The sequence below is a fragment of the Vulpes vulpes genome, chromosome 8 (genome assembly GCF_048418805.1).
Source record: "Vulpes vulpes isolate BD-2025 chromosome 8, VulVul3, whole genome shotgun sequence".
NCBI lineage: Eukaryota > Metazoa > Chordata > Mammalia > Carnivora > Canidae > Vulpes > Vulpes vulpes.
This window is the reverse complement of record NC_132787.1, coordinates 54,425,577-54,451,326: the sequence shown is the minus strand read 5'-3', so window position 1 is coordinate 54,451,326 and position 25,750 is coordinate 54,425,577. Positions and strand designations below refer to the sequence as shown.

At 43.6% G+C, this 25,750-nt stretch overlaps 1 protein-coding gene and 1 pseudogene across 1 annotated transcript; both read left to right on the top strand.

Moving 5' to 3' along the window:
• Positions 1-1,373: 1,373 nt before the first annotated feature.
• Positions 1,374-24,813, top strand: LOC112912056 (hydroxymethylglutaryl-CoA synthase, mitochondrial-like; annotated as a pseudogene).
• Positions 1,982-4,231, top strand: LOC112912057 (disintegrin and metalloproteinase domain-containing protein 30). The gene has a single exon (XM_025988794.2). It carries the CDS (start codon positions 1,982-1,984, stop codon positions 4,229-4,231), a length of 2,250 nt encoding a protein of 749 aa, XP_025844579.2.
• Positions 24,814-25,750: the final 937 nt, after the last annotated feature.

The window sequence follows — 25,750 nt, the reverse complement described above, 5'->3', positions numbered from 1 at the left end:
ATGAACCATACCCTGCCCCTTCCTCATCCACTCCTGATTACACCCTAGAAGTAGGGTGACAGCTCATCCTCACGGTTCCCGTAATTATTTCCTAGATTCAGTTTACCAAATGCATGTATCCCTAAAAGTAACGTTTAATTTCGTCTGATTCTGATCTTTATGTTTGTGTTTTGTTTTTCTTTGTTTGTAATATTTGTCCACATCATGCATATAAATAACTCTGATGCATCATCTCCATTGCTGTAGTCACTGTTGATGGAAAGCTGAATTGTTTGCAATTTGGGGAATATTGCTGTTTCATGTATCCTGGTGAATTCATGCACACATTTCTGTGGAGTATGTATCTAAGAGTGGAACTGCTGGATCGTAGGGTCTGCATATTTCCAACTGTATGAGATACCGCTAAAGAGCTTTCTTTATTTTATTTTATTTTATTTTATTTTATTTTATTTTATTTTATTATTTTATTTATTTATTTTTTTAATAAATTAATTTTTATTGGTGTTCAATTTACCAACATACAGAATAACACCCAGTGCTCATCCCGTCAAGTGTCCCCCTGACTGCCCGTCACCCATTCACCCCCACACCCCACCCTCCTCCCCTTCCACCACCCCTAGTTCGTTTCCCAGAGTTAGGAGTCTTTATGTTCTGACTCCCTTCCTGATATTTCCCACACATTTCTTCTCCCTTCCCTTATATTCCCTTTCACTATTATTTATATTCCCCAAATGAATGAGAACATACACTGTTTGTCCTTCTCCGACTGACTTACTTCACTCAGCATAACACCCTCCAGTTCCATCCACGTTGAGCAAATGGTGGGTATTTGTCGTTTCTAATGGCTGAGTAATATTCCATTTATACATCGACCACATCTTCTTTATCCATTCATCTGTCGATGGACACTGAGGCTCCTTCCACTGTTTGGCTATTGTGGACATTGCTGCTAGAAACATCGGGGTGCAGGTGTCCCCGCGTTTCATTGCATCTGAAACTTTGGGGTAAATCCCAACAGTGCAATTGCTGGGTCGTAGGGCAGGTCTATTTTTAATAAAGAGCTTTCTAATGCAGTTCAGCCTATTAAACTCCCTCCAGAGATGTGTAAGAGTTGTTGTCATTCTACACCCTCATCAAAGTTTGGTATTGTCAGCTGTTTAGAAATCATTTGAATCCCTGACCTCCTCCCTCACCCACCAGGCATACTACAAACATAACCACTGGGATGCCTTTCTGGGAGAGCTCCCGGGGTTCTGCTCTTCTGCTCTCACAGGTGCTCTTCTATTCCTAGATTCTGCACCGCCCCCCCCCCCCCCAAATCTGGCTAGTCCCTGGCACCCAAGGACACACAGCAGAAAGAGCCACTTGACAAAATGAGCTGGAGACTTTCTCTTGCCGGAAGCCAGGCACTGCCCGGGGTGGGGGAGGGGGTGAGAGCCCTGGTGGTGTCTGGCTCTGCCGCTCTGCTCCTGGGCCACGCAGGCCAGCCCGGCGTGACGGTGCTTCGCGCGCAGCGCCTAGAAAACAGCCACCGATGGAAACCGTCAGGTGTGTCCTAGGGCGAATAGAAACAGCCCAACCGGCATAGGACGGACTGACCCTTGAGCAAGAGCTTTGCTCCTCCCTTCTCTGCAGCCCTTCTCCTTTCTCCAAGCTGCTCTCTGGCCCTCATCCCTCGTGCCAGCAGCCCCTCCCTCCCGCCTGTTTCATTCTCGCGCACCCCTCCCTCGGTTCTCCCTCGGTTCTCCCTCGGTTCTCCTCGGTTCTCCCTCGTGCGCCCAACGGCACCGCCCAGGAAACGAACTAGATAGGTAAGTTCTGGGAATGTCAACTAGACCGAGCCCTGGGAGGCTGGGGTTTCCTGCATCCCCTGCTTTGGGAGCTCCGCACTTTGCGCTCCCCCTTCTCTAGAGGCCGCCCCTGGACCCTGACTCGCAGGCCAGTTGCAGGGACTGACCTGCTAGGACCGAGATCTGGGGCCATGAGGTCAGGAAGGACCTTCCCCCAAGGCCGTTCGCTCCCCACGCTGGTCCTCGTGGCGCTCCTGGTGGGTGCTCTTGGCGAGGATATGATTTTTCACCCTGAGTGGGGATTTGAGTCGTATGAAGTCATCATTCCCAAGAAGCTGAGCTTCCGGGGAGGTCAGCAGGGTGCTGTGGAGCAAGTGTCCTACCTCCTGCAGGTCAAAGGCAAGAAGTATGTCCTTCACCTGTGGCCCAAGAGGTTTCTATTACCCCGAAATCTGAAGGTTCTCTCCTACACGGAACAGGAGAAACTCCTGGAGGATCATCCTTACATACCCAGGGACTGCAACTACGTAGGCTCGGTTGAAGGAACCCAGGATTCAGAGGCTACTTTAAGTACATGCATGGGGAGTCTTCGAGGCATATTGAAAATTGATGAGGAACATTACCAAATTGAGCCCCTCAGGGGCTCTTCCAGCTTTGAACATGTCATATATCTCCTGAAGGAAGAGGACAAATTTCAGAATCATACCTGTGGCTTAACTAATGATGAACTAGAAAAACAGATAGCCCAGAATGAGAATATGGCTAGGCGTAGCGACTTTTATAATTCCTATAAGCATCAGAAGTACATGGAAGTGTACCTGTTCTTTGATCACGGTGTATATTTGTTTTTAGAATCCAATGTTACTCGAGTCATATATGATGCTGTTCTTTTGATGGCAATTATGGACACCTTCTTTAAAGAGGTTGGTATGAGGCTACATCTACAAGGTATTGAAATATGGACAGAAAGGGACAGATTAAATTTTGACAGAATGGAAACAAATGATATTCTAAACACATTTTTAAGAGATCAGGCCAAATTTACTGCGGCAAAAGATTGGTCACATTTGTATATTTCAAAGCCTTTACATCATGCTTCTGGATGGGCATATATTGGAGGTGCATGTACAACAAACTACAGTGGATCAGTAAGTAGTTATAGAAATAGAAATATCCTTGCTGCCAGCAGAATGTCTGCTCATGAACTGGGCCATGGTGTAGGAATGAAACATGATACAGAATTTTGTCAATGTAGGGGTAGGCGAACTTGTATCATGGGCACTGGGAGTAGTGGGTTTAGTAATTGTAGTTATTTGCAGTTTTTTGATCACGTAAATTCAGCAGCACTCTGTCTGAATGATATCCCAGCACTGGATACAGCACTGGTGAGATGTGGAAATAAAATTGTGGAAGGGAATGAAGACTGTGATTGTGGTTCAAGAGAGGAGTGTAAAAAAGACAAGTGTTGCCAACCGGATTGTAAATTCACGGAGGGTGCCAATTGTAGCACTGGGCTTTGCTGTCATAACTGCCACTTTCGTCCACTTGGGTACATGTGTCGAGAGGAAGATAATGAATGTGACCTTGCAGAGTACTGCAATGGAATCTCAAATTTCTGCCCAAATGACAGTTACAAGCTTGATGGAACCCCTTGCAAGCATAACTCCCTTTGTTTCAGAAAGAAGTGCCATTCCAGATATATGCAGTGCCAAAACATTTTTGGACCTCATGCCAGGGAGGCTCCTGATCAGTGCTATCACGCAGTTAATTTAATGGGTGATCAATATGGGAACTGTGAAATTTTAGGAGTCCGTGCCTATAAAGCTTGTACCAAGGCAAATGCAATGTGTGGCAGGCTGCAGTGTATAAATGTCAACACCATCCCTGATCTGCCAGAGCATACGATCGTCATCTCTACTCATCTGCGAGAGGAAAATCTCATGTGCTGGGGGGTAGGCTACCACAAAGCCATGATACCCATGGGAATACCTGACATAGGTGTAATAAATGATGGTACCCGCTGTGGTTATAACAGACTATGTATTAACAGAACTTGTGTGAATGACTCAGTCTTGGGTTTTAACTGTTTTCCTCAAAAGTGTAACCACCGAGGCGTTTGCAACAATAAAAAAAACTGCCACTGCATGTATGGCTGGGCCCCTCCATTCTGTGAGGAGGTAGGGTATGGAGGAAGCATTGACAGTGGGCCTGCGAGGAAGCAGGAAGAGGAGGCGCCTTCCCCAATACAGGTCGTGTCCATTATGTTACTGCGCCTTATTTTCTTAGTCATCTCAGTGATTGTTGTGTTTTTCAGGAGACTGATAGGACAGTATATGCAGTTCAAACAGAAAGAAGCACCACCAGTTAACCCTAAAAAGAAACAAGGCAAAAAATATCAAGAACCCAAACGAGTAATCAGGCGATCCACAGTCATTTCATAACACAGAATCATATATTGAACAAGCTTAGCACTTAGCCAAATGGCACTTTGTTCTTATTCCAATTTTTTTTAATGTAACTTTTCTTCAAGGTTGGATCGGCAAATAAATGATATTCTTGTTTGGGAAACAAATGAGTGCATTTTGCTTTTTTTTTTATACTTGAAAGATTTATTAATTAAAAAAATTTTTTTGTATATTTTTTAATTGGAGTTCAATTTGCCAACATATAGTATAACACCCAGTGCTCATCCTGACTAGGGGCCCCCTCGGTGCCTGTCCACCCAGTCACCCCATCCACCCCCCCATCTCCTCTTCCATTCCCCCTTGTTTGTTTCCCAGAGTTAGGAGTCTCTCATGTTTTGTCACCCTCTCTGATTTTTCCCACCCATTTTCTCTCCTTTCCCCTATAATCCCTTTCACTACTTTTTATATTCCCGGAATGAGTGAAACCATATGATGATTGTCCTTCTCCAATTGACTTACTTCATTCAGCAGAATACCCTCCAGTTCCATCCACGTCGAAGCAAATGGTAGGTATTTGTTGTTTCTAATGGCTGAGTATATTGCATTGTATATATAGACCACATCTTCTTTATCCATTCATCTTTCGATGGATACCAAGGCTCCTTCCACAGTTTGGCTATTGTAGACATTGCTGCTATGAACATTGGGGTGCAGGTGTTTCATCGTTTCACTGCATCTGTATCTTTGGGGTAAATCCCCAGCAGTGCAATTGTTGGGTCGTAGGATAGCTCTATTTTTAACTCTTTGAAGAACCTCGACTCAGTTTTCCAGAGTGGTTGTACCAGTTCACATTCCCACGAACAGTGCAAGAGGGTTCCCCTTTCTCCACATCTTCTCCAACATTTGTTGTTTCCTGTCTTGTTAATTTTCACCATTCTCACTGGTGTGAGGTATCTCATCGTTGCTTTGATTTGTATTTCCCTGATGGCAAGTGATGCGGAGCATGTTCTCATGTGCTGGTTGGCCATATGTATGTCTTCATGGTGCAATTTCTGTTCATGTCTTCTGCCCATTTCATGACTGGATTGTTTGTTTCTTGGGTGTTGAATTTAATAAGTTCTTTATAGATCTTGGATACTAGCCCTTTATCTGATATGTCATTTGCAAATATCTTCTCCCATCCTGTAGGTTGTCTTTTAGTTTTGTTGACTGTTCTTTTGCTGTGCAGAAGCTTTTTATCTTGACGAAGTCCTAATAATTTATTTTTGCTTTTATTTCCCTTGCCTTCATAGATGTATCTTGCAAGAAGTTTCCGTGGCCAATTTGAAAAGGGTGTTGCCCATGTTCTCCTCCAGGATTTTGGTGGATCCTTGTCTCACATTTAGATCTGTCATCCATTTTGGGTTTATCTTTCTATATGGTGTAAGAGAATGGTCTAGTTTCATTCTTCTGCACGTGGCTATCCAATTTTCCCAGCAACATTTATTGAAGAAACTGTCCTTTCTCCAGTGGATGGTGTTTCCTACTCTGTCGAATACTAGTTGACCATAGAGGTGAAGGCCCATTTATGGGTTCTCTATCCTGTTCCATTGATCTATGTGTCTGTTTTTGTGCTAGTACCATACTTTCATGATGACCACAGCTTTGTAGTACAACTTGAAATCTGGCATTGTGATGTCCCCGGCTCTGGTTTTCTTTTTCAATATTCCCCTGGATATTCGAAGTCTTTTCTGATTCCACACAAATCTTAAGATTATTTGTTCCAACTCTCTGAAGAAAGTCCATGGTATTTGATAGGGATTGCCTTGAACGTGTAAATTGCCCAGGGTAACGTGGACATTTTCACAATATTAATTCTTCCAATCCATGAGCATGGACTATTTTTCCATTTCTTTGTGTCCTCCTCAATTTCTTTCAGAAGTGTTCTATAGTTTTTAGGGTATGGATCCTTTACCTCTTTGGTTAGGTTTATTCCTAGGTATCTTATGCTTTTGAGTGCAATTGTAAATGAGATTGACTCCATAATTTCTCTTTCTTCAGTCTCAGTTAGCGTATAGAAATGCCACTAATTTCTGGGCATTGATTTTGTATCCTGCTATACTGCTGAATTGCTGTATGAGTTCTAGCAATCTTGGGGTGGAGTCTTTTGGGTTTTCTATGTACAGTATCATGTCATCTACCTAGAGGGAGCATTTGACTTCTTTGCCAATTTGAATGCCTTTTATTTCTTTTTGTTGTCTGATTGCTGAGGATAGGACTTCTAGGACTATGTTGAATAGCAGTAGTGAGTATATATAGACCTGATCTTAGGGAAAAGGCTCCCACTGTTTCCCCATTGAAAATGATATTTGCTGTGAGCTTTTCCTACATGGCTTTTAAGATGCTCTGGAATGTTCCCTCTATTCCTACACTCTGAAGAGTTTTGATCAGGAATGGATGCTGTATTTTGTCCAATGCTTTCTCTGCATCTATTGAGAGGATCATATAGTTCTTGTTTTTTCTCTTATTGATGTGATCTATCATGTTGATTGTTTTACGAGTGTTGAACCATCCTTGCATCCCGGGGATAAATCCCACTTGGATATGGTGAATAATCGTAATGGACTGTTGGATCCTATTAGCTAGTATCTTGTTGAGAATTTTTGCATCTGTGTTCATCAGGTATATTGGTCTATAATTCTCCTTTTTGGTGGGGTCTTTGTCTGGTTTTGGAATTAAGGTGATGCTGGCCTCATAAAATGAGTTTGGAAGTATTCCACCCCTTTCTCTCCTGCAAAATGGCTTTAGTAGAATAGGTATTATTTCTTCTTTAAGCATTTGATAGAGTTCCCCTGGGTAACCCTCTGGCCCTGGACTTTTGTGTCTTGGGAGGTTTATGATAACTGCTTCAATTTCTTCCATGGTTATTGGCCTGTTCAGGTTTTCTATTTCTTCCTGTTCCCGTTTTGGTAGTTTGTGGTTTTCCAGAAATGCATCCATTTCTTTTAGATTGCCTAATTTATTGGTGTATAGCTGCTCATAATACGTTTATAAAATGACTTGTATTTCCTTGATATTGGCTATGATATCTCCTTTTTCATTCATGATTTTATCAATTTGAGTCTTTCTCTTTTCTTTTTAATAAGGTTGGCTAATGGTTTATCTGTCTTATTAATTATTTCAAAAAGCCAGCTCCTGATGTTGTTGATCTGTTCTACAGGTTCTTATATCTATTTCATTGATTTCTGCTTAAATCTTTATTATCTCTCTTGTTCTGGTTGGTGTAGGTTTTATTTGCTATTCTTTCTCCAGTTCCTTTAGGTGCAAGGTTAGCTTCTGTATTTGAGTTTTTTCCCATTTTTTTGAGGGAGGTTTGTATTGCAATATATTTCCCTTTCGGACTGCTTTTGCTGAATCTCAAAGATTTTGAATGGTTGTATCTTTATTTTCATTAGTTTCATTTTGAATGGTTGTGTCTTTATTTTCATTAGTTTCATTAGTTTTCACTGTTCTCTAGTTTCCTGGTTGACCCATTCATCTTTAAGTAGGATGGTCTTTAACCTCCACGTGTTTGAGTTTCTTCCAAATTTCTTCTTGTGAGTTCTAGTTTCAAAGCATTGTGATCTGAAAATATGCATGAGACAACTCCAATCTTTTGGTATTGGTTGAGACATGATTTCTGACCCAGTGTGTGGTCTATTCTGGAGAACATTCCATGAGCCCTTGAGAAGAATGTGTATTCAGTTGCATTTGGATGGAAATCTATCTGGTCCAGTGTATTGTTTAAAGCCCTTGTATCTTTGGTGATGTGATGCTTGTAATAGCTGTCATTTGCAGAAAGTGCCATGTTGAAGTTTTCTATTATTAATGTATTATTATCTAAGTATTTCTTTACTTTGGCTATTAATTGATTGATATCCTTGGCAGCTCCCACATTAGGGGCATAAATATTCATGATTGTTAGGTCTTCTTGTTGGATAGATCCTTTAAGTGTGATAGAGTGTCCCTCTTCACCTCTTACTACAGTCTTTGGTATAAACTTTAATTTATCTGATATGAGGATTGCAACCCCAGCTTTATTTTGAGGGCCATTTGAATGGTAAATGGTTCTTCAATCTTTTATTTTTGGGCTGTAGGTGTCCTTAGGTGTAAAATGAGTCTCTTGGAGACAGCAAATATCCAGTCCAAAACCCTGCATCTTTTGATGGGATCATTTAGCTCATTCACATTCAGAGTAACTATTGAAAGATATAAATTTTGTGTTATCATAATACCTATTCAGTACCTGTTTTTGTGGATTATTTCTTTGGGCTTCTTCTTTCTTGTACAGGGTCCCCTTTAAGTTTCTTGCAGAGCTGGTTTGATGGTCACATATTCTTTCAGCTTCTGCCTATCTTGGAAGCTCTTTATCTCTCCTTCTATTCTTAATGACAGCCTTGATGGCTAAATTATTGTTGGCTACATGTTCTTCTTTTTTAGTACCTTGAATATATCCTTCCAGACCTTTCTGGCCTGTCAGGTCTCTGTGGAGAGGTCTGCTGTTAATCTAATATTTCTCCCCATATAAGTTAAGAATCTCTTGTCTCTCGCTGCTTTAAGAATTTCTCTTTGTCTTTGGAATTTGCAAGTTTCATTATTAAATGTCAAGGTGTTGAATGGTTTTTATTGATTTTGTTGGGGTGGGGGGCTCTCTATCTCTTGGATCAAATGCCTGTTTCCCTCACAAATTAGGGGAGTTCTCAGCTATGATTTGTTCAAATATGCTTTCTGGCCCTCTGGAAGAGGGGCGTTCAATAAGGATAAAAGGATTAACTTAACAGAAAGATAACCACCTTAAATTTGCACTCATCTGATAATATGGCTTCAAAATATACAATATAGCTTTCAAAATGAATGAAATGATTGCTGTATTGTATTTTTAGAAGACTGGCTGGAGACCATTACTAGGATTTTGATTGTTATCTCCACTACAGGTTTTCTACAATCCTTGCTGTCCCCTTGGCCAAAACAGATACTTGGCCAAAGGATATGAGTATCCTTGCCCTGGAGGTCTATTTCCCCACCCATTATATGGACCAGACAGACCTGGAGAATTATAACAATGTGCAAGCAGGGAGGTACGCGGTGGGCTTGGGCCAAACCCATATGGGCTTCTGCTCTGTCCAGGAGGACTTCAACTCCCTGTGCCTGATGGTGGTGCAGCAGCTAATGGAGTGCATGCGGTTCCCATGGAACTCTGTGGGTTGGCTGGAAGTGGGCACAGAGACGGTCATTGACAAGTCCAAGGCTATCAAAACAGTGCTCATGGAGCTCTTCCAGGATTCAGGGAATACTGACATTGAGGGCATAGATACCACCAATGCCTGCTATGGTGGCACTGCCTCCCTCTTCAATGCTGCCAACTGGGTGGAGTCTAGCTCCTGGGATGGTATGTGCTTCCCAAGACCTTATGTAAGAAAGGAGCTGGGTTAGAGGTTTAATCCTCAGTTTTGTTTCTCCATCTCCTAAGTGATTTCATCAGGGAGGGGACGACAACTTATTCACACAGCTGCTGCTATCATCAACAACCACAATGTTGATAACTGCTTAGACTTCTATAGCTTTATACTGTTAATTAGGTAGCATGTTCACAAGTCATTCATTTAGACCCCCCAACAGCCTAGGAAGCAGGTATTATGCCTGATTTATAGGTAAGAAAAATGGAGGATCTGATATCTTACGTATAGTGTGTGGCATTGATGAGACACACACACACAAAAAAAATCAAATATATTCCTATGTCTCAGAAGTTTCTCTGAAGCCTCTGAGAGAAGGAGATTTAAACCAGTTTAAGTATTAAAGAGAAAACATCCTGGTAGAAATAGACTTAAAGGATCAGGATAAAACAAACAAACAAAAAAAAGAGTCACAGGACAGACACAGAGTCTTTATTCTCTTATTCCCTTGTCTGGTTACTAGGAAATTATTTTTTGGTTAACAAGAAAGATTTTGAAAGCCTTAGAAAGATTTTGTTTATTTCTTTATTTAAGAGACGGTGGGGTGGAGCAGAGGGCGAGGGCTAAGCAGACTCTTTGCTGAGTGTAGAGGCCAACACCGGGCTTGATCCCATGATCCTAATACCATGACCTGAGCTGAATCAAGAGCTGGACACCTAACCTACTGAGCCACTAAAGCACCCCATATTTCTTCCTTAACATATTAACATATTAACATTTTCTTGTATCTTTCTTTTATATCCCTTAACCATTTGAGCCTCAGAGTTCTTACTTGGCAACCTGCCTGTACAAGAGATCCACAGATACGTGAACAAATATTATCTGGACTTAGTATGTTTACTAAGTGGAAACTGGAATTTAAAACATTCATAATTAACATAATTTATAATTAACATAATGAACACACATTATAAAATTAATTATAAATTCTTAATGTTGGTAGGGACCTTAGAGAAATCTTATCCAATATTCTTTTATTTCAAAGCGAAGTCAAAAAGAATTAGACAGCTTTCTATCTGGTGCAATTCCACACACCTATTCAGTAATTTTTTTTAAGTAGGCTCCACACCCAGCGTGGAGCCCAGTGTGGGGAGAGAACTCACAACTCTGAGATCAAGACCTGAGCTTAGATCAAGAGTCCAAGGCTCAAACGACTGAGCCACCCAGGCACCTAATTTATTTAGTATTGTTTTTGACTGTCCTGCATAGGCTCACCATCAATTGTTCCGTGATTTGCGATGTTCCAATCTATACATCATCAAATCTGTTGGTAGAGTGCTTCTCCTATTCGGCACTTAGATTATTGCCTCCTTAGCAACCCCTATTACCATCACCATCAATATTTCAGCTAAGCATTTAGTTGAAGAGTAGAAATGAAGGGCATGGGATACTCACTAGCCTCTAACAGAAAATCAGAACCTTGTTTGGAAATAGCATCAGCTTCAATTATGTCATTTTAAACGAGTAGATTCTGATGAGTGGCAAGGTATTCCCTCTTTAACATAATGTCTTGGTAGAGGGGAAAATTTAAAAAAAAAACTATTGAGATGTGAATCATTAGTTTGTATCAAAACAAAAACCATATTTAACCACCAAGACCAGACAAAGCCAATGTAGGTGGGATGTCAGCTTTGACCTGTCCAACCATCCAGCTGGGGTTTCTTCAGATGAGCAGAAGTAGTTTTGGGACTCACCAGGAAGTTCCAAATCACAGTACTATGAGGGAAGAAAAAGTGGTACAGCCTCAGATTGTCCAGAAGACTTCATTTTTCTTGTCATTTTTTGAGTTGTTAGTGAAAGTAATTGAAATGTATAGCTAAAAAAATATACATGCACACAAATGAGTGTAAAGCAAAGACAGAGTTCCATTTTGACACCCCATTACTACTTTCCAGAATTTCACATCAACAGTTTCTATGTATTCTTCCGGATTTTTTCTTTGTACTTACAAGAACACACATACATAACTATTCAATTTTAGTTCTTAGCATTGTACGTATTATTCCTTATCTCTATGATGTCTTAGAGGTCATTCTATATCAATATATATAAGATTTACTTCCTCTTTTAAAAGCCTTACAATATTCTATTGATGAATATTCCAAATGTTATTTAATTAGTCCCATATTGATGGATATTTAGATTTTGTATATTTTTGCAATTATAAAACATTACATAATATCACATAATAGCTTTGCATGCTTGTGATAATGTATTGTAAGAATAGGTTTCTAGAAATGGAGTTACCAGTTATGCTGATATAAAATTTTGATAGGATGTGCCAAGTAGGGGCACCTAGTTGGCTCATTTGGTTAAGTGTCTGCCTTTGGCTCAGGTCATTATCCCAGGGTCCTGGGATAGAGCCCCATATCAGGCTGCCTGCTCAGCGGGGAGTCTGCTTCTCCCTCTATCCATCCCTCTTGCTTGTTCTCTCTCTCTCAAATAAATAAATAAAAATCTTTTTAAAAAATATCCCAAATTGTTCTTCAAGATGTTGTACAAAAGTTCATTCCTACAATGCATATTATCAAGCTTTTTAATCTTTGTCAATTTAATAAGGAAAAATAAGGATTTGCTTTTTTTTCATTATAAGAAAGATTCAATATTTTTAGGATGTTCATTGGCCATTCCCAATACATATTTTTGGTTTTGTTTTAATGAGACTTCTATAAATGAAGGAAATAGTTTTTTGTTGGTTGTAAGTACTGCAAATACATTCCCAGTTTGCCTGAGTCTGTTTCTCATAATAAGTTTGAATTTCCAGGTAGTCAAATTTACTAATCTTTTCCTTAACGTCTTCTAAATATTTTTCTATAGTTTCCAAGCAATATGTATAACAATGCTTTTTTGTTGGGGTTGGAGGTAGAGTTGTTATAATTCTTAGAAGGTTCTTGGGTTTTCATTGAATTTGTGTTGGAATCCTGAATCTAAATCCTTACCACACCACCTATTAATTGTGTGACTTGGGCCAAGTGACTTAAGTTCTTTGGACCTCCATTTCTTTGTTGATGAAGAGGGAATAACTATACCTGATATATAGTCTTATTGTGAGGGAAGGGATTTTTCTTTTTGTTCACTGGTCTATCTTTAGTACTTAAAATTGTGCCTAGCTCACAGGAAGCACACAGTCTACATGAGATTTGGGTAGTGATCTCGAGTAGAGATAATTACTTCTTGTCTTTCATTACAGGTGGCTATGCAGTGATGGTCTGGGACATAGTCTATCCCAGTGATAGTGAGCAGTGATAATGCTCACCTCACAGGTGGGGCCAGAGCTGTGACTGTGCTGGTTGGGCCCAAGGCCCCTCTGACCCTTGAAAGAGGTCTGTGATAAACTGTGGAAATGTGGTACCAAGAGACTGTGTACAACAAATGCATAGCTCCCAATCCCAAGTTAGCATACCCACTACACAGGGCTGAAGTATGGATTTGAAGATGACATGGCTTGCCTTCAAAGGGCTGAGCTGGGGAGCAAAGGGCAAGGGGGAAGGGAAGAGAGGGATCTGTGTGGTTTCCTCTTCTGCACCATCATGCATTGGAATAATGACGCATGGAATGAATGACATTGGTGTTGCAGACGAGGCTCTTTAAGGAGCCTGACTGACAATTGAAGGTGAAAGAAGATAATTGCATATAAGGAGAATGGTTCTCCTTTGAGACTTTTGGTGACTATTCCAGGTTTTGTTAAGGCCATATATGTATGGAAATGGAAATATAAATCTCATTTATATAAGATAAACCATCTTTTAACTCCCTTTGAACATGGGAGGGATGTTGAGTGGGCTGAGACAGAGAAAGATGAGGAAACTGTTAGTACATGGCTCTCCATCCTCTCTGCTCCATAGGGCTGCATTATACAGTTCCTGAATCTCTCCATGCACCTTGCCTGGGCTTAGAGGAACCCACACGAAGAACATATATGACTTCTACAAACCAGATACAGCTACAGAGCACCCAAGTGGATGGGAAGCTCTCCATCCAGTGCTACCTATGGGCCTCGAACAGGTGTTATGCATAATACCATAAAAAAAATCCAGAGCCAGTGGAAGCAAGGTACAGGGCTCAGAAGACAGGAGTAGATACTGTATTTTTGTGGCCATGGGTTTGTTCTAAAAGGTTTAGACAAGGTTCCTTCTCTCCTCCAAAAATGATCTCAAGAGAATTGTTTCATGTTCCCTTCCTCTTACACCCTTCTCTGGGTCTATGCTAAAGTCCATCTGGAAGCAATCCAAATTCAAGTATGAAGCTGCCTTTAACTTGAGCTAAATGAAAGAAAGTAAACAATCTAGGGCCAAAGCCACCAGTAGGAAACCAGTGGGTGTCAGCCACCTGGAGAGGTACTGTGGTGAGTCAGAATAACCACATCCTACTGGGGCTTGGATTTGTTTCTGTTGAAGTCAGGATTGATTTGACTCACAGTTTGTAATTTGCTACCTTTTAAAGTCTGATCGATGATGAAAAATCTTACTTCTACTCTCAGTGTACTAAAGTGTTAGTGATTTTTCTTTGGATGGTAATGTTATAAGTTAATTTTATTTTCACCTTTAGTTTCTGAGTTTTCCTGCTAAGAAAATATGTACTGCTTTCATAATCAGAAAAGAAACAATATTTTAAGAGTGCAGAGCAATCTACTTTAAAAAAAAGAAAACGGTTCTTACCTGCTTAACTATGGCCTGAAGGGCACCTGTGATAGGCAGTTTTCAGTGTGGGAAAAGGCATTTGTGGAAGTGTCAGAACATGGATGCTATAGGGGTGGCCTTAGGAGCCACTTCTTGCCCCTTTCCACTGCACTGAAAGGGATGCCAGCCATCACCACTGGCCCATATGAGTAAGCAGTGGACTTGGACTTCTCTACCTTCCATCCACTCCTATTGGCTAACTGCTCTCACCAACTCTGAATTCCTTCAGCATTCTAATTTTGCTCCTTAACCTCATATGGAATTTGACTGATGCTGCTTTGGCTCTCAGCACTAAAAGAGAGTCTGGGGTGGCTATAGAGTCAGGGACATCAGAACCAAAGTCTAAAGTCAGGGGCATTTGTGTGACTCAGTGGTTGAGCATCTGCCTTCGGGTCAGGGCATAATCCCAGGGTCTGGGGATCGAGTCCCACATCGGGCTCCCCACAGGGAGCCTGCTCCTCCTTCTGCCTATGTCTCTGCCTTTCTCTCTGGGTCTGTCATGAATGAATAAATAAAATCTTTTTAAAAATAAACAATAAAAATGAATCCAATGTCAGCCATTTTCAAGTTGGGTAACCTTGGACACATGACCTATCTTCATATTTTAGAAACTTTGTTTCCTCTTTTGAAAAATAGAGAAAGTAACACAACACTAGTTTTATTTGGAAGAATTATCTGTCATAAAGGTTGGCAATAGTAGACAGAAAGAAAATATGTGTTTCTTTCCTTATAAATAGAGTACTTAACAAGATACTTGTAAAGTGAACGAACAAACCTTTCATGTGTTTGCTGGAGTAGGAGCTGGTTCTCTGGAATGCCACAAGTCCCTCAGCACACTTAGGTCTTGGGGTGTAGGTCTACGTGGTTCATCTGCCATGGCACATCCTTACTTTCACACTTCCTCTTCCAGCTGGCATCAATCGGCCTTTCACTCTCGATGACTTACAGTTTATGATCTTTCACACACCCTTCTGCAAGATGGTCCAGAAATCCCTGGCTCGCCTGATGTTCAATGACTTCCTGTCAGCAAGCAGTGACACACAGTACAGGATGGCAACTTTGGAGCCATCCAAAGATGGCTTGGGAGCATCAGGCCTCATTCTCACTTGCCATTGTTGAGTTAATGTCTTGCCCCATTAACTTAATTTCCCTATCTATGAAATGCTAACTAGACATTACTCCAAGACATATAGAAAAGAATTATCCTCAATACACAATTCCCACTGGAAACAAAATATTCCCTTTTCTTCTTGGTCGCTGTTAAGTTCAAGTTTTGGAGTATTCTACCAATATTTGTCCCCATTACTAACTACTACTACTAACCCTGCCACTAACATCAAACACAAAACATCAAAATGAGCACAAACACTACTTAAAAGACTTGCTCCATGAAAAAAATTCTAACATATACCAAAGACAATAGTTTAATATCATTAATATATGGAAGTCTCATCAGTGATAAATACCCTAATAGAAAAATGAACAAGAGATATGGACCAGAAATTTCCTCAAAGAAGAAATGCACAGGATCCTATTTTCAAATGTGCTTACTCATTAGTAACATATTTAAACAAGTTACCATTTTCCTTACATAGCCTTTAAAAAATTTTGAATACCCAGAATTGATGAGGCTCTGGGAAAACAGGCAACAGTGGATGTGTAAATTGATACAAGGGCTTTGGTGAGAAAAAGAAAACACAAAGCAAAGGCCCAAAAGTTGTGCACATCTTTTGGCTCAGTAAATCCACGTGTGTGAGGGAACATGTAGCACTTAAACTGGGGAGGACAGGAATGGGGAGACTGGTTCTAGTAGGGCACATCATATCATGGCTCATTCTGCAGCCTTTAAAATGCTTAGGGATGGTGATTTAAGGTCATAGAGAAAGTTAGGGATGCATGCTGAATAGAATATATAGCATGATTTTATTTTCTAGTTAGCCTTATGAAAACAGAGATGGATGCTACAAGAAAAACTGACCCAAGTACTCTCTCTGAATCATAGGGCTATGATTGACATTGTTTTTCTTTGTATTTGTCTGTATTTCCAAATATTTTGTAATAAAAAAAGTGCCTAAAAGTCTCTCCAGATGCTCTTACTTTTTCCCCTTGATGCCTTCTTCCCTTTCTGTGATCTCTCACCTGGCCTGTGTCTCTGGCTGCCTCCCAGGTGCCTGAAACTACAACAAGGACATGGATAAAGCACTTCAAAAGGCCTCCCTGGACACGTTCAACAAGAAAACCAAGGCCTCCCTTTACCTGTCCATGCATTATAGGAATATGTACACCTCATCCCTGTACGGGTGCCTGGCCTCCCTTCTGTCCCGGTGAGTACTACACCTAGCCACCTAGCCCCGCCTCCTACACCCCACTCCATGGTCCGAAGAGTCAACCAGGTTTGGTTCACTTTCCAGTTCAGAAATTTTTAAGGAAGGAAGATGGAACGAGAGATAATGAAAGAAACTCATTTCAAAGGTGCATGTAGAGGCAGATTTAGTATCAATATTAAGGAGTGGTCTCCAAAGTGATGATGTATGATGTCAAGGTATGTGCAAGATCTACTTGGATGAAGCAAGCAAATAAAAAAATAGCATATTTTTATCTCATCCATTTAAAATCTCTGTCCTTAGTAAAGCATGGTGGTTAGAAGAGTGTAGCTTTAGAACCCATAAGTGAAGCTTCTTTTGGCTAAGATCAAGTGTAGAACCTGTATGTGAGGTCTAAATACCACCTATTAGCTTTGATCTTGGAAAAATACTTGACCTCTACGTGCTTCACTTCCTCCATCTATAAAACATGCACACTAACTATACCTACTGTCCAGTGTTTTGATGAATGTTTGAAAATAGGAAATTGTAAAGGCATTAAATTGTAAAGTTAAATTGTAAAGGCATTAAAATACTAATGTTCAGCAAGTGTTCAGATGCTAGTTGTTACTTTTATTGATACTCTGTTTTTTGGGTTTTATGTACTTATACCCGCACATAATGTAGGAGATACATATATGAACTCAATCAAATTATTACTGATGAAGGGATGATTTAAAAGGTACAACTGCTGAGCATTGCCAGAAAACATATGGAAGCCTTGAAGTGGCCTGACCTCCAAACCTTAGATTTCACTGAATTCTTCTTGTCCTTGTAGGTAGAGAGAAGCTCCTTTTATATTCCAAATTCTGTTATGTTCAATGTGCCTTTTGTATCTTGGATTTTGGCCACTCTCCTGGCAAGTTTCCTTCTTTCTGGGTCTATCTCCAGGGTCTTCTAAAAGCCCCTCTTTGTGCAAAGTGCCTGGAGCCCATTTCTACTTACAAGAGGTTGACTAGATTGGGGTGATAGGTTGATGGTTTATTTGAAGGGCAGAATATAATGCCAATGGGCTCCTTGTGTTTTGATTTCTTTTTTGTGTGTGTGTGTGTGTGTTTTGATTTCTTTACGTGCAGGTACTCTGCCCAGGACTTGGCTGGCTCCAGGATTGGGGCCTTCCCTTACAGTTGTGGCTTGGCAGCAAGTTTTTTTGTTTTGTTTTGTTTTGTTTCTTTTCTTCTTCTTCTTCTTTTTTTTTTTTTTTTAAATTTCAAGTGTCTTGGGATGCTTCTCCAGCTGAGTCCCGTCTTTCTATCAAGCACTTCTGGTAAGATTCATCAGGTAAAAGGAACCACTCTGCCTCACCAGTACTGAGGCTCCCATCTGGACTAAGAACAGAGAAATTAGGGTGCCTGGGTGGTTCAGTCAGTTAAGCATCTGCCTTCAGCTCAGGTCATGATTCCAGGGTCCTGGGATGGAGCCCACAATGGGCTCCCTGCTCAACAGGGAGTCTGCTTCTCTCTCTCCTTCCGCCCCTCTTCCTGCTTGTGCTCTCTCTCTCTCTCTCTCTCTCTCGCTATCTCCGTCTTTCTCTCTCTCAAATTAATGAATAAATAAAATCTTTAAAGAAAAGAAAGGGGACACCTACGTGGCTCAGTTGGTTAAGCATCTGCCTTTAGCTCAGGTCATGATCCCAGGGATCAAGCCCCACATCAGACTCTCTGCTCCAGGGAAAGCCTGCTTCTCCCTCTTCCTCTGCCTACTATCTCCCTGCTTGTGCTCTCTCTCTCTCTCTCTCTCTCAATCTCTCTCTCTCTGTCAAATAAATACAATTAAATAATAACAAAAATAAAGAAAAAAAAGAGCAGAGGAACTCCCTGAAGGGATTTAAGCAATGGAGGATGTTTGTTTAATTTATGTAGTTCAGGTATTTGGCTACTACTTGGAACTAGGTCGAAGAGAAACAAAGGTAGAAAGGGGAAACCAGTCAGGTTGTTCCAGCAAACAGTCCAGGCAGGAGGTAATTAATGGCCATTTGGTTGCAACTGGTTAAAAGGAAGTTGATGGATTTGAAATTTTCAATAATGTTTTTGATCACTTTATGTCAGATGGGATCCAGGATGTGCATCCTACCACTTATGTGGGACATACCTGGACTAGAAGAGTGTGTTTGCCCATATGTTTCGCCAACATTATGTTTGTTGACCTTTATCATTTCTCAACATTCCAAGTCACACGCAGCACTTTCCGCCAGGGTTGGAGCTCCCACAGAACCTGGCTTTCCATTGGGCTCATGACTGGTTGCAGTGATAATGACAGTGAAGCAGATTTAACAATCTTGCCTTTGGTTCCCAGGATCCCCCTTGGAGAAGCTGGTGTTTAGTATGTCAGACCTGCCAAAATGCCTTGCCTCCCAGAAACATATGTCCCTCAGGAGTTCACAGAAATAATGGACCAAAGAGAACAATTCTACCATAAGGGTAAGTAAAAGGACAAGACAGGAAAAAAGGAGAAGGAAATTTTCTCAGATTCCACTCTGCCAGTGACAGAAAGCTGGGGATTCATCACAAATCTGGACTATAGTGGCCTAGGGCAAGGACATTTTTGAGATATGATTGGGAGAAAATCTGTTAGGTCCAAAGAGGTGAGAATTGGGTGGGGAAGCAGAAGGCAGAGTGGAGAAGAGGTGGGAGGCAGCATGTACCTTCCTGGTATAGATTGTAGTTAACTACTCAAAACAGGATACTGAAAATGCAGTCCCAAGGACACCAGACATGTGGTCTTGGAAACTGCTATCTATGCAATGGTTCAAAGAGCCCAGAGTTTGGAGGTAGATATTCAAATCTAAACTGAACTGTGACACTCACTAGCTCTTTATCTTTGGGAAAATTATTGAAGTTTTCTCAGTTGTCTTATTTCTAAAATCATACCAACTTTGCAGGATTGCCAAACAGATTAAATGAATTAATGTACTTAAATTATCAATGGATATTATTGTCTCTGCCCACCTGCCTCCTTTCCCTACCAAACATAAAAACAAAATATTGCCCAAAAAAGCAACAAAGGAAAAGGAGACTAAAGCTAAAGTTACGACTAGAGAGACCAGATGGTGGTTTTAAAACCAATACCAAAACAAAACGTCTTTTTCTCAGGCAAGAGTTTGGAAACCAAACATATGGTTTGCAGTGTGGTCTGTAAGGAAGACAGAATATGCAGAAACGGGAATGTTCCAGAAAACCTAGGCCTAGTAGTCATCCATCTTCTCTGGAACAGGGGACACCTTAGGGCAAAGAGGAAAAGCAATTAAAATAGAAATAGGACTTCTGAGATGAGCATTGGTGGACAAAGACCAGAAATAATACAATGAGTCAGAGCCAGAGAACTTAGGGCATACTGGAAGACAGGGAGATCTGAGGTGTACATATACACTGGCAAGAGGACATAAAGAGGACTTCAAGAGAAGAAGGTCATGTTCACTGTGGGAAAACGTCATACTCCTATACCAAATTTCTAATAGCCAAGGCTTATGTACTTGATCCAAGATGGCTGCTTGGATCAAGTACATAAGGTTAGTACTAGATCTAGTAGAAGGTCCAGGGCTCTGCTGGGTTGTGACAGGTGGCTTCACAGCCCCTTGCCACACAGCCAGGAGAGCTTCAGGTGGAGGCATCCTTAGGACTCTTTTCTCTTCCCTAAGCCCATGTAGCTTTTTGCCTCTTCTCATTCTACAGTGAATTTCTCACCACCTGGGGACATGAGCAGTCTTTTCCCAGGCACGTGGTACCTGGAGCAGGTGGATATGCTATATCGGTATGACATTTTGCAGGGTTGGTAGCATAGTTTTTCCTCTGGGTAACAGGTGCAGTTCTGATAGTGTAACCAGGCCAGACAGGGTCTACAACTCCAAAATGATCAGAAGTGAGGAGTTTGTACCATGAGGAGAACATAGAACCCATGGGACTCTGCCCTGGAAAGACAAAAGCTGGGGGGAGGGGCATGTTTTTAACTCTGGAATGTGAAAAAAAAAACCAACTCAACTTGTTTCCCTGATCTGCTCATGATAGGAAGATCCCCTAGAACCTTGACAGAAACAAAATTAACATCTGTGAAGGAACCAGGCTATAAACCTGAACCTACAGAACTCCTTCCTCCAAAGGAGTGAGATAGTAACAAAGAGGAGTGGCTTCAGAAAAGGTAGATACTAGTGTGTTGGTGACAGATTCATGAAGAAACAAGGTGTTGGGAATTCTGTTGGAGCCAGAAGCCTTGGCAGGAGGGGGCCTTGCCAGGCAGTTCCTCCTGGGGAACAGCAGTGAGATTTGGAAAGTCAGTGGAGAGGGGAGCGGAAGTAGAAAGAGAGAAGGGTTTCTGCAAGAGGACTGCCTGAGGGGGAGATGGGAGGATTTTTAAAGGAGAATCAAGTATTCAGAATTAGAATCGTACAGTTTATGGACCCAGACATCTGCCTTCAGTTTATCTAACAAGTTGGTAAAATAAGCAGAATAGAGGAGTGAGAAGCAATTTCTTCAATAACCTATAAATCTCAACAAATACAGTCCCCAAATACTGTGTGTGTGTGTGTGTGTGTGTGTGTGTTTATTTTTTCCCTCCTTTGGTAGATGAAGGGTAAAAGCTTTGCCAAGGGCAGTATGTGAAGCAAGGGAAGAGGACGAGGTCCATGGGTAATGGAGATACCCAGATAAAGCAGGAAGATGACAGGGTATGCAGGATGCCCTCAGTTCACACCACTTGGCCTCCTCTGCTAGGATGTTAGGTGCTCAGCAAGGTGGACAAGGGGTCTGACAGGCAGGGGCTGCAGGGTGTGTTGACACGGTGAGCTCAGCAACCAGGGTTCCAGATTTAGATTTAGCACTGCCAGGGAGTTGTTTGCTTGCTCGCTTGTGAAATGATTCTTGAGGGCAAGTCAATGGCAAAGAGGGGACAATTAGGTGTGCCAAGCTAGTTCAGTCATCAGAAGGAGAGATAGTGACAGAGAGAGAGAGAGAGAGAGAGAGAGAGAGAGAGAAATAATTTGGGATTTTCAAGGGAGAGTTTCTAAACCAGGTTCCCTCCCTGCCATGATCTATAGGCATCATACCTCTGAAGAGGAAAGCGGGGTTCCTGTCCTTGTCTCATGCTAATAACTCACATGAGCAAGGAACCTACAACAATGAAATTTTAAGTGAATTAAAGATTTTATGTCGCTGTGGCACTCTGTGGAGTCTCTCCTCACTGTCCAGACTGTCCAGCTTGCTCTTCTGTCAGGCAGAAGCATCATGGGGACCCTGCCCACGTCCCCTGGCTCCCGTGACATTGGGCACAGGTGGCTCAGAGGTCCAGACTTGGAGCTGGGCAGGCTCCTGATGCCGGCAGGAGGGCCCCTCCGCATAGCCTTACCTCAGACAAGAAATAGGTACTGGGGGAAGGGCAGAGGGATGCCCGGGGTGAGACTCACACTGAATGTCCTTCTTTTGCTTCTTTAGATTCTACAGATGGTGGTGCCTGGGAAATCTACACTAGCAGAGTTTCTGCCCATGGATCATGTTTTTAAAAGCACACTCTTAGATGGAAACGGATTGGATTGGACACGGTTGTCCCCAGAAGCAGCGGCCCTGGAGAGTGAGGGGCCATCCTTAGTGGTCCTTCCTGCCTTTGTCTGCTGCAGTCACCGTCCTGGGCTAGTGGTGGGGCAGGGGTCCTCTGTGGAAGAGGGAATGAGGAAGAGGGGAAGGCCTAGCCCAGAAGCACCGCCCTCCAGACCTGGGATACAAATCCAGATAACTGCCTATCGTGTTCCCTCGTGGCCATTAGCCTTATTAGATTTCTGTGCTGAAAAAAAAAAAAGATTTCTGTGCTGTTACATCTTTATTCCTTTCTTAAGTTTTTCTATCAATTTCCAAATGTTGTAGCTGGTACTAAACCCATAAAACACACTGCAAAAGTGAGGAGGAAATCAGTCTTGTATTTCTTGGAAACTAGAGCACAGATGTGCCCCAGCTGACATGCAGAGGAGCCTCCTGGACCTCCTGGCTCTGAGGGCCCCACTCTCTGGAGCCCCACCGACCCCCACAGCTGTAAGACTGTTGAGCACTCACCTCACACACACCTGCCTTAATGCAATTCCATTCTCCTAGGAACAGGGGAAACTGTGGGGACACACAGCCTCTGCACCCGGCTTCCTTCACTGATGTAAAGATGCCGTCATGCAGTTTGGGCCAGAAATGACCTCAAGGGCAGCCATAGCTCCTTGCTCAGAATTTGCCAGTATTATCTGGGCAAATAAACACAGGGCTGAGGTTAATACAACATGCTTTCTGACTCCCCCAGCCAAAAAAGAGACTTTAGTTACCTAGCAGGGAATGCTTCTGCCAGAGATTGATTTGTCTCCTTGGATTAGGGCACCACTTTTTCCAGGACCCTCGAACCAGGGTTTGGGGAGGTGGAGATTGAGCTGGGGAGGGGTACAGAGGTCACCAGGTCTTTTAAAAAGCTTCCTCAGCTGCCCTGCAGCAGGAGAGAAGATGGATTTCATCGGTGGGGAACAGGGCTGGCTGGGAGGGGGCTGTTTGGATTAATAGGGGGCGCTGGGCACATGGGAATGAGACGCTGAGCCAGCCCATGTCACTGTTTGCCCAGGGCTGCTCCTGTCAGCACAGGCCCCAGAAAATCTGAGTGAAATCCCGATTGGAGCAGCTAGTACAGCAGGGGCTGACTTCCCCAGGCCCCCCCAGGTGCGTGCTGCACTCCTCCTGTTACACCAGCTGTGGCTCCCCCTCTGCTGGCCCCTGCAGCCTGCTCCTCCCCCCCAAGCTCTCTGGAGGCCCTTAGTCTGGTTGGCCTTCCTGGTAGGACAGTACATGCCTTTCCTAAGATCTCTGGAGTGGCGTCTGTCGTCACGGGAAAAAGCCCCTACTCAGCGGAGGTCTTGAGCTAAGTCTCTGGGCCTTGTGTCCTATCCACACGGAGTTCACTGTGGGGTCTTGGTGCTGAAACTGCCTCCATCAGCCTTAGCAACCAGGACCTTCCATATCACCCAGTGCTGGGGCCAGGCCTGCCTCCCCTCAGGAGTCATTTGGCCACAATGTGGGAGTGATGGTGAAGAGATCGAACAACGGGGTATCAGGTTGCCGGCCAGTTGAAGGGATGCCGCCGGGACCCCTGGCACAGAGGCTCATTATCAGCCCTGGTCCAGCTGCAGGCCTCAGGATGCCTGGCTCGCTGCCCCCGCCCCCTGCACAGATAGAGGCTCCTGGCCCAGCCCCCAAGTCTCCTTCACCACCTTTGGTATCGAGCCCCCGCGCTCCCCTCTATGTAAGGTCCACACAGAAGGGAAAGATTTCCAGTTGCCCTGTCCCACGGTCACCCTCAGGTCGGCTACGGCCATTTCTTTGTCCAGATAAGCTGGCAGGTAAAGACTTTCCCTGTGAAGGCCAAAAATGCCCTGACTAGGAGCAGGAAAGAGGATGAAGGAGGCACCAGACAGGGCGCTGAGCCGCGTGATCCTCGGGCCTGGCAAGGCCACATCCCCTGGGGGGCTCCAGGGGCCCCGAAGAATGGCCTGGCCCCGCTTCCCCTGCTGAGCGGGCGCCGCCTGCTTCCCAGCCGGGTACGCAGAGTGACGCTGCGCTCGGAAGTGAGGTGCAGAGGAGATGCCGCAAACCAAGAGCAACTGAGGAAACAGCACCTCTGTGGGGCGCCAGCTGGATTTTAAAATCTTGACGCTTTTGCCCTGGGAGTTCCGTGGACAGCCCCGGGACAGGGGGGTGCCAGGAAGTCGTCCCCCGCCTTCACGTGCCACCGGGGCCAGGAGGCTCTTGGGCGATGCTCAAAGAACTTGAGCTCCCAGAACGTGCTCTGACTACCTCGAAGTAGTGGCGTGTCCGGGGAGTTTTGGAGAGAGAGGCCGAGACACTGAATACTGAGCTCAGAGTTTCACCCAATTTTTACCAGTCCCTCCTGTTCTCCTGGGATCAGCGAGCGGCCTCAAGGCAAGTCCTCGGCAGCGCGAGGGGTTCAGTGAGGGGCGGAAGGAGGACCTGCTGCCCACTCGCAAAGGGATGAAGACACTCGCGTTCACCAAGTCCTCGGGCACTGCCCATGAACCACGTCTTCATCCCTTCAACCCTCACTGGGGCTCTGAGGCACCGCATCCTTCTTACTGATGAGGAAACAAAGGCTCAGGAGAAGTAAACATTCCTTGCAGGCCTCCCCCTTCTGGGCCTGCTACAGCCAGGTGGGAGCACACCTGTTCTCCGAAGCACTGCGGCCGTGCTGCAGCCCCGACGGCGGGGGCTTCCCAGGGACCCTTTGCTCAGTCACAGCACAGAGGCCAGAGTGGTGGTTCACAGCCGCCAGCACCCATCAGCTGCCCCAGGCCAGCCTTCTCAGTCCAGACGGGAGTCTCAAGAACAGACGCCACGCGGCCCAAGCTAGGGAGGAATCACCCCCTACTAGTGGGGGAAACCGTTTCCTTAACAGGTGAAGCCCTTAGGCTCAGGGAGTGCCATTGTGTCACGTTTCAGGAAAATCATCCTACGAAGAGTCGAGGAATATACTGTCCCACCCGGACTGAGCTGGCTTTGTGAAACAGGCAACTACTCCCATGCTTGACCCCTTAACGCCCCTTCTCTCCCCCAGGAATCCTTCCAAACATCAGATACCACCCTCAGCTTAAATCACTCCTCCGGACTCAACGGAACTCACACACACCCCACCACACCCAGCGGCCTCTGTGTGCTGTCCCTCCCACCGAATGGGGACCGCTGTGCCAAAGGTCTGGGTTTTAGCCCTCCTCTTGGGCAAATCACCCACCCTGCTCCCTGGCACGTAGTGCTGTGCATGTTTGCTGGCATGTTTATTAATGTGCATGTATATTCCCAGATGGAAGGGATCTGACATACCGAGGTGACTTCCTGTAAAAATGCCTCTGGATAATCTGAGAGAGACAGGAGAGGGATCCCTCACACAGCCAGGATCCCTCACACAGCCAGGCAGGCACTTTGCCCACCCCCACCTCCCTCCACACCACCTACCCTCCCTGCTGCCCAAAACTCGGCCCACGGCTCCCCCCTGGTGGCTCCTCAGGGTAATAACAGAGAC

Coding starts and splice junctions, on each gene's coding strand:
- LOC112912057 (XM_025988794.2), top strand. CDS start 1,982: ATGAGGTCAGGAAGGACCTTCCCCCAAGGCCGTTCGCTCCCCACGCTG.